General features: G+C 40.5%; 1 protein-coding gene across 4 annotated transcripts in view; it reads left to right on the top strand.

Annotated features, from left to right (window-relative positions):
• The window catches only part of SIK2 (salt-inducible kinase 2), a 63,058-nt gene that overhangs the window by 39,215 nt on the left and 14,299 nt on the right, over window positions 1–9,544 (top strand). For all 4 annotated transcript variants that reach the window (XM_010581463.1, XM_010581464.1, XM_010581465.1 and 1 more), the window contains 4 exons: window positions 2,982–3,106; window positions 5,258–5,381; window positions 7,479–7,699; window positions 9,167–9,319. In XM_010581463.1, the coding sequence (XP_010579765.1) occupies window positions 2,982–3,106; window positions 5,258–5,381; window positions 7,479–7,699; window positions 9,167–9,319 (623 nt within the window). The remainder of the gene's footprint in view (window positions 1–2,981; window positions 3,107–5,257; window positions 5,382–7,478; window positions 7,700–9,166; window positions 9,320–9,544) is intronic.

Below are 9,544 nucleotides of genomic sequence, written 5' to 3' on the forward strand. Positions count from 1 at the left end.
CTTGTAGTTAAAAGAATTAATGAAATCAGCCAAAAGGCCTACGAGATCATGCTGTTTGTGTATGTTTCTCGGATAACTTTTGAACCTGTAGCTTGCCCATAACCAAATTTGACAGAGCAGGAACCTCAAAAGGCAAAAACATTCCTGCAGGTTCATGTATAGATGTTAAAGGAGTGGGTGGTATGCCTTAACCTGTGGAAACAGTTGCAGAAGGAGCCACAAAAATGATCAGAGGGATAGAACATGCCTCCTATGAGGACAGGCTGAGAGACTTGGGGTTGTTCAGCCTGGTGAAGAGAAAGCTGCAGAGAGACCTTATTGTGGCCTTTCAGTACTTAAAGGGAGCTTGTAAGAAAGATGGGGACAAACTTTTTAGTAGGGCCTGTTACAACAGGACAAGGGGGAGTGGTTTTAAACTAAAAGAGGGTAGATTTCGACTAGATATAAGGAAGAAGTTTTTTTACAATGAAAGTGTTGAAATGCTGGAACAGGTTGCCCAGAGAGGTGGTAGATGCCCCATCCCTGGAAATATGCAAGGCCAGGTTGGACAGGGCTCTGAGCAACCTGATCTAGTTGAAGATCTCCCTGCTTATTGCAGGGGGGGTTGGACTAGATGACCTTTAAAGGTCCCTTCCAACCCAGACTATTCTATACTTATTACCTGCTAAGGAAAATCTTGGAAGACAGAAGGAAAAAAATGCTCTAAAAGCCACTTCAGTTCTGGTGTTCCCAAAACTGCTTCTTCCACCTATGTTTATTTTTGATGTATGTTGCAGGAAGAGTTCTGTTAAAAGAACTGCTGGAGCTCTCCTGTCCTGTTAGGAAAGCAACCAGATACCTTTACTGTTAAGCTCGGTGTAAGTAGTCTGATTCAATTTCCATGCCGCTTCTCCAAAACAACTCCAGGTTAACTTTATCTAAGCCTGGTAAGTTTTTGTTTAATATCTCTGTATTGCTTTGATTCTGAGGGTTCTCTTGTGGTTTTATAGCTCATGATGTATGATGAGAGAGCCAGGCTCTTTCCTTTGAGTAACACAACCTGTACAAATAGAAGTAAATGGAGTGGTACCAGCAGTGCCTGTACTGTGTCTGCTAACCACAGTGTTTATCAGTTTTGCTATCTACTGATCAGTGCCGCATTGTATTAACATACCTCTGAGGCATTCGGTGCTTGATAGTACTAAATCAACAGCCTGATTACTGTTTATCCACTGTTTACTTTCACAGGATTCCTTGAGTCACACCAGCATGCAGTATTACTCTGCAGGAGCCTGGTTAGCTACAAGGGTAAAGGCATTATCACCTTAAGAAAAGAAACACCTTCTGTAACCTTCTACTGCATCGTTTACTCCAGTGTGGAAAAAGTGGCAGGGAGCAGTTAAATCATTGTTCACACAGGAGTAGATCAGTGACGAACGTAAACAATGTTGCAGTGCTTGACAGTCTTTGCATGTCACTTGCCAATGCTCCATTCTGTATTTCCTTCGGAGATACAGCTGACCAGTTAGTGAATTGAAGCCAGTTTGCCTGAAAGCCATAAATCCAAAGAATATTTGGATCTCTCTCCTTGAGAACTTCTTTGCTTTAGTATTAACAGCATTTGTTGTCAGAGAGAACATACAGGGTGGCCTGTAAGACAAGTGGAATAGAGAACTAAGCAGTACAGAGCAGTAATGCTGGGAGCAACAGGGAGAAATGTTAGCTTCATTGAATTCCATGAAAAAACTCCACTAGACTTCAGTGGAGCAAGTATTTTGATGCATGGTATGAACAGGTGTATCCAAACACTGTGCTCTAATGGCTTTTATTAAAAGCCTGATGAATAAAGAGCCTTGTATATTAATACTGAGGAGTGTCATGGAAGGAGTGTATTCTGAATAGGTATCTGAGTGGATGTAGGAAGGACTACTAGGATCCTGGCAGGAAGAGTAAAGAATTCTAAAGCAAATGGTGTATGAACTAAACAAAGGGAGTGAGAGTGATGGCAGGATATAAGAGGAACTGGAGGATCTTGGCTGTGAAGAGCTACAAAGACACCGGGAAGAGTGGAGTGGAAGGCAAGAGAGCCACAGATTGAAGCACCAGGGAGTGGTAGCAGCCACCTGAAATTCTGCATTTTTAAAATAATCAGTTTCAGTTCAGTTATTAAGCCAGCTTCCTCAATATTAATGTTGGTTGCTGTATTGTTCTAGTAAAAAAAAAAAAAAAGGCAACCTAGGAGAGCAGCAACAAGGGAAGCTAAAAAAAAAAAATTGTATCAGACTCTATCTGACTTTATGTCTCTAAGCAAAAGTGGCTGTCATTTTGCTTTTCACTACTAGATTGTTACAAATGGTGACTAATACTGAAGTCCCATGGGACCTACGTCTGGTCCCATATTAAGTCATAAAAAGAAACATTTAAAAGAATTGCTTACTTGTGGAATGGTAGATTTCAGTTGTAGATTGTAAAGGGCTGTAGACAATCCCAGTAGCAGAGTTTCCTTCCTAGCAAAAGGTTTTGTGTTTTCCCATGCTTGTTGCTTTTGGCAGAGTTCCTTCCTCTCATCTCCAAAGTTGATGCTTTTGTTGTCAAAATTTGTTGTGTATCCAAGGCTAGAGAGCACCTAAAGAAAACTCATGAAATATCAGATATCTCTTGGCAAGTAAATAAGCTCATATATATGCATGATTTTCTGTTTGTTGAATTTTAGTGATAGCTGTTTATAAATTTGGATTTAACAAACTGGTAGAAGTTTACTCAAAACTCCTACAGGTTGTGAAGTTTTGCAGAGTGTTTTAATAACTATGTAGTTGTCATGAAAATAGCAGTATAGGACAGTCAGCATCCCAATAAATTTTTTCAGTGGGAGTACTGATAAAAGGATTTGTGATAGAGCCCTTCATAGATGAAAGTGAGCTTTCGAGCTTAGTCCATGCATACAGTTATTCTTTGTCATGCAACTGGAGTTTGGAGTGACTTTCCGCTTAATTTCTCAACAGATTTTGGATTTGGAAATTTCTATAAGAGTGGTGAGCCTCTGACGACATGGTGTGGAAGCCCACCATATGCAGCCCCAGAAGTCTTTGAAGGACAGCAATACGAGGGACCCCAGCTGGATATCTGGGTATCATTATTCTTTTTTTAACTGGATTCAAGTCAACTTTTAGGAAGCTGTAACAAAGGAATTGTCTTTGATTTTTCTTAAGCTGCAGACAAGCTGTTCCTCTTCAGCTTTATTTCTTGAGTGTCATAAAATACCTCTTAACATTGAATGGAATTGAAGTTACCTATCTGGCTATTAAATATACACTGTAGGTGTATGTTTAGCCCACTAGAGGAAAAACTGTAGCTCCTCCAAAAGCTCTCCTGACTGAATGCATGAACTTGGTGTTTTTCAGTGCATTTAGTCTCTTGTGTGTTAAGTGGGAATTGAACTTGTAAGGCTGTAAGCTCTTGATGAGGTTAAAAGGGATTCTGAGCCACTGAAACATAGAGATGATGACTGCTTTGCTCTTTGAGCTGGAAACAAGCACATTTGTGCCACAAATGTGGCATGTTTTTCAATCGGTGTGTCTCCATGGGTACTAACTACTCCAATGGAAGAGGATAGAGAGCGCAACACACACTCATGCAATGGAAAAGGGACTAAAACAAACTGAAGAAGTTCTGTGCACCCTTCACGCATGGTCAGAGACTGCTTTTCATTCCTAATTTGGTTTTGTTTGGGGGTTGTTTGGTTGGTTTTTAATTTTAGTATTCTGGTACTAACAATGATGGATTCAAACCCTAAAGCAACCAGAGACTGTACGATTTGGCACTCTCTGCTCTGGAATCAGGCTTGTGGTGATAACATTGCACATAGCGTAACAACACAGGCACTGACAATTTGGTCAGAGCCTGTCATATGAACAGGGCAGTTCATGGAAAGTCACCTTTCAGCTGCTAATCTAATTTAAATTAAGCTAATTGCATTAACAAATAAAAACTGTGGTTTAGATATATTTGTGTGTATGCATGTGTATCTCTTTATACATACACGTATATATGTAGCTAGATAGATCTTTTTATTTTTTTTTAAAAAGGCTACTGCTTTTCTGAACCTTTAGTAACTGGTAAATAGACATACAGTAGACCTCAGCTCTGCTTACTGTTTCAAGTAGCACAGGCACTGTTTGAATGTCAGAAGTGAATCTCTGAACTTTGGTGAATATTCTTTAAATATTTAAGATCCTAAATCATTAACAGAATCTGCCTGCCCACAGAGAAGTGCACATGTGTTTATATTTAAGATAAAATCATCATCTTCACTTATCTTCCGAGATGAGTTAAGGATTCTGTGTCTTATTGCAACATCCAATCACAGAATAGGGCTGCTGAAAGTGCTAAGCTTGCAGGAGGAATGCAACAATGCACAGTTCAGTTTTTGGCAGGTTAAGGAATGAAGAAAGTGACTTTTAAAAATATATATTAAATTTTAAAATCTCTGTGTATTTACAAAGTTTTAAGGTGACTGTTGAATGACTGCTTTTTCCCCTTGAGAAATCCAGTGCTGTGGCTATCTATGCCAGCTGATTGGCATGAGGGTCTGGTGTGGTTATTTCATCTAGTGTGGTGCTGTATTTTTTTGGCATATACTGCAAGACTATTTCCACTTGCAGTGCCAATTAACTTGCATACTTTTGAAAATGAGTCTGGCAGTTGGAGGACAGCTCTTGCCCAGATTGTCTCCTCTTGCTCATATTAAATAATCCCTCATGCTCAGCACTTCACACAGCAGTGCAGAATTATTAGTTGGTGTTCCCCTGAAGCTGACTGTTCATGAAGTTACCAGTGTGCCTCTTACCCAGGCTTTTGCAAATTGGTAAGTGTAAAAGGTTACAATTTCTTATTTTGAGCGGCTGCTGTCTGAGGTTTGTTTTTGTTTGAACAACATTGAGATTAATGAAAAGTATCTCTAATTCTCACCTGAAGTTGGGACTCACTTTTCAGGTATCATTCAGTCATCTGCGTGGAGCTTCCTGCTAGCAGCCAGAGTCTCTAACCCATTACACTTCAGCTTACCTGCTTATCAGCACAAGGTACTGCAAGCCTAGCCATTTTGGGTTAGCGGAGTGTTCTTAATGTTTAGGGATCTTCAGAAATCTAACTCCTTTTTGTATAAATTTCCTGTTTCTGTTTTCTAATTTTAATTTTTTCTGTGACAGGATTTGGCTAGCCAACCTCAGAGACTTTGCTTGTAGCTTGAAAAATGAAATTAATATTATCTTTCTTACAGAGCATGGGTGTAGTTCTTTATGTTTTGGTCTGTGGAGCATTACCTTTTGATGGACCAACACTCCCCATACTGAGGCAACGAGTTCTTGAAGGAAGGTTCAGGATCCCTTATTTTATGTCAGAAGGTAATAATGTGTCCTCTTATGCTCTTGGTGTGGTAAACCTTGAGTAAATTCTAGAATAATCTCTGTTGCAATACAGCAAAGGGTGGTGCACCTGCACACTAGATTATAGTATGGCAGACTTCATTTTGCACCAAAACATAAATAAGCCTAGGTGAGCTGTATGTCTTTGCAGTTAGGCTGCTGCTAGTAAAACCAACCCATTTTTCTCTGTGCAATGCATGAAGATTGCAGTGTGGCTGTGCCCATAGGCAGGGAGAGACTTGAAATGGAAGCTGAAGGATCTCTCATCCTAATGTGAACAGAAATATGGGGATGCAGGGGGAGAGGCACATTTGTGTAGCAAGTATCTTTCTTCCTGCAAGGCCATATACATTTTAATGTGGAAAGAAAATAAGCTGAGAGCAATATCACTGTCAAACCTAAGTTGTCGATTGGGTGTTTCCTGGGTTTTGACAGCGTCTGCTAACAAAAGCAAAACAGTGCACTACCAGTTCATATGCAATGTTGTCATCATCATGTATCTGGCACTCCCACATGTGGCTATGAGATCTTTCCCTCACTTAATTGCCCCATCTGTTGGGCTTCACTCTCCCTCATGCCTGTTCAGACAAGAACAAGTGGGGCCATTTTTACACAGGGTTTGATGGTGTCCTTCAGCTTAACCTATATTAAAGGGTCTCTAAACCAGATTACTTCAGAATCTTTCTGAATCAAATCCTCTTTCGATACACTAGTTTCTGTGCTTTTTTTTTAATGGGAATTAAAAATACGTTTTTCAGTCCTGTTGTTAAGGGTTCTGTGGTGTAAAACATTCTGGTCTTCCCCTTTTTCTTTCTAGTGGCAGGTACTCCTGTGCACCACCTCTGAAAATAGCCACTACAGTGTAGCTATAGTGCACTCGATTGCTTTTAGCAATTCCATTATGGCACTACGGCAACCCCTCAGCTTCCTGGGCACATTTTGCAGCTGGCACTGAACTGTATTGTGTCTCTGTCACTTAGCTGACATGGGTATGCGAGCTAGATCCAGGTACCTTTGTGTGAGTTGCGATCACTGCTGTGCATGATCGTTGCTGTGACTGCAGTATAGATCGGCTATTTCACAGGCTGTTTGATGCTTCACTTGCTGATCACATGGTGATGCAGGGAGTGGGGAAGGGTGTGCCTCTTATCTTTCTTGTTTTCACAGTTTTGCTAAATAGGAATAAATAGCCAGAAATCTCTCTCTAAACTATTTGTCATAACTACCTGAATGGACTGACTTATAACAACTGTACTGTAGCCAGATCATGGTCAGCTAGAAATGCATGGCAGACTGATAAGCTCCCTTGAAGGAACATACATTGACTTCCTGTCATATACAAACTGCACATTTGTCTCTCGTGCCCTCATCTTCCAAAAAACAACTGAGATCTGAAGAAAAACGTGATGGTTTTAGTGCTGTGCAGCATGTAGTAGTCGGAAAGCAGCAATGATTTTGTGTGTTCAGAATTATTCTGGCACCTAAGACTACTGATTGTGCTTTGATCCTGGAATTAAAACAGATAAACCTGCAGACCCACTGGCTACTATTCACAGCCACAGAGATGTTATTTTACCTTTGTTTTTGAGACCACTAGGGTGGAAATAGGAAATTAAAAAAAAAAATCCAGACACTATCCCTTGTTTTGCCAATCCTTTGTTTTACAAGCCTGGACAAGCTATTTCAAACGGTGCTGGAGAAGGATGCTAATTACTCCCCACCACACTTAGCAGAGGTTGTTTGAAGCTTTATCAGTTAATGTTAGCACTGTACTTAGAACAGCACAAGCAGCTTCAAAGAGGTACTAAATATTACTATTACCCTCATGTGGGAGCTGTGTAGAAAGAATGGCACTGTTAGCCATACCATGCATTCGGAGAAGTCGGGGTTTTGTCCATCTTAATGTGACTTTTAATCTTGTTTTGAGAGATTTTTTTAGCCTTCAGGAAATGTATTTAGCAAAGAAGTTAGGTAGAAGTAAGGCAGTTTCCTGTTGTCATGCTCTGTATTGGTAGGTCTCGGGTGAAGATATGCAAGTACCACTTAACAGGTTGGTAACTTTTTTTTTCCCAACAGAGTGTGAACACCTAATTAGAAGAATGTTGGTCCTAGACCCATCCAAACGGTTAACTATTGCTCAGATTAAGGAGCACAAGTGGATGCTTATAGAAGTTCCTGCACAGAGACCTATTCTTTATCCACCAGGAGAGGAGAGTGAGCCTTCTGTTGGAGAGTATAATGAGCAGGTCTTAAGGCTGATGCACAGCCTTGGAATAGACCAACAGAAAACTATTGAGGTAAAATAGACTCAAACAGGTATTTATCCCTAGGGGGAAGGTCTCCTGTTTTGTATTTATGACTAGAATTTACTACGTTAGTTGCTTGCAACGTTCTTTATTTCAGCAGTTGTGCAGAGGGGTAAGAAAAAAAACCACTGGTGGTATATTTTATCTGGTCAGACCCTAGCAAGGGAAAACATTTTAAACATGCTGTGCTGCTGCCTCCCTGTCCTACTGATGTCTCAGTCCATGCCAGCAGACTGATCAGGAAAAGGAGAGACATCCCTCCAGAAAGTTTCCTAAAGATCTTCCCTAGCAGAGAGAAGGTATCTGTGTTATGCAAACTGCAGGCAAAACATTGTGCAGTAGGCCCACAGACAACTTCACCTGTGTGCCAGCCACACCACATTCCAGTCCAAGGCATCCTTTGCCCATAGAGGAAAACATGTCAATGAAAAGGCAGCACCATGAGAGAAAGGATACTCCTCTGTGTCAGGAATCCAAATTAGAACCCGTGAAAAAGAATGTGTTCTGGTCATGTACTCCAGGGGTAGGTAGTGTTCTTCCAGTGTATTAACTATTTACTTTAATTTAAACAAGCACACATTTAAAGCAATTGCAACATGAATTTTTTTAAGCTAGGGGATGCAGAGAAATATAGTATGCACTATGTAAAAAATGGTGGCCCAGTAGGGCTGCCTGTTAGAATGGTGATACTTGCTGCTGTTTACAGTTGGTCATTTCTAGAGATCTGTTTGTTAGCTAAGTTGATTCTTAAGCAAAGTAGTAAAATAAAGGAGCCATATTAGGTTTCACATTGTTAGATTTCATGGGTTGGGTTGTATAAATCATTACTTGTCAAATGGAGAAGAGGGGAAATCCAAACTGAAAGTAAATTCATTTTGAACTTCTAAGAGGGTAAAAAATGAAATTCAAATAGGAACATAAAAGCAGTAAGCAGTTGAATGTCTCTGTCCAATCCCAAATCATGCTTCTTACCAAACATAAATGCCAAGACTCTCTATGGAGTTAACACAATCATTTCCTTTAGAATGATTGATACTTTAAACCATTGTGGAGTTTGGCAGTTTGACTACTTTCTACTAGAAGAGGCTAGTTTCTCTACTTTGCAGAGGCTCAGTTCCCCATTGCTTCTAGTCACTTGGAATGGCCAACATATTCAAGAGATCCTAGAGCTCAGTCCTTTCTCTGGGTTCAAATTTTTGAGGGTTCAGAGTAGCACCTGAATGTTAGCTACAAGTACTCTTGCAGCCCAGAACATGGCAAGCTCACCAGTGAACTAAGACTGATGCTTTTCTTTGCCTGGTGTTCTGGTTTGAAACTTTCTCAATTCAGAACATTTGCCTACCCCACAGCCTCTTAAATATCTGCCCCCCCCCCGCAATTCTTCCTTCCTGGTCTTGTAGAATATAAAAGATAATGTATATTTGGCTGCACCCACACTTCTGTGCTTCTCTTTTTCAGTCTCTGCAGAACAAGAGTTATAACCACTTTGCTGCTATCTATTACTTGTTAGTGGAAAGACTCAAATCACATCGGAGTAGCTTCCCTGTGGAACAGAGACTTGATGCTCGTCAGCGTCGGCCAAGCACCATTGCTGAGCAGACAGTAGCCAAGGTAAGGTCTCATTCCTAGCAGAGGTGGGCTTAAGACTGTGCAAGACGTTCTTCTCTTTCAAAATGGTGTTTCTACATAGATTCACTTAGAATCCATTGCTGGTTTCCAATTTCTATAGTATATAGACTTGCAGTATCATTTTGGAAAGACATTTTTGGATTTGCCTCCTGTCAGAACTGTATGATGACAATCAGTTGTCTGGCATGCCTCCTCCCTGCCCCCCCC

Source organism: Haliaeetus leucocephalus, unplaced genomic scaffold (genome assembly GCF_000737465.1).
Source record: "Haliaeetus leucocephalus isolate CR32 unplaced genomic scaffold, Haliaeetus_leucocephalus-4.0 Scaffold773, whole genome shotgun sequence".
NCBI lineage: Eukaryota > Metazoa > Chordata > Aves > Accipitriformes > Accipitridae > Haliaeetus > Haliaeetus leucocephalus.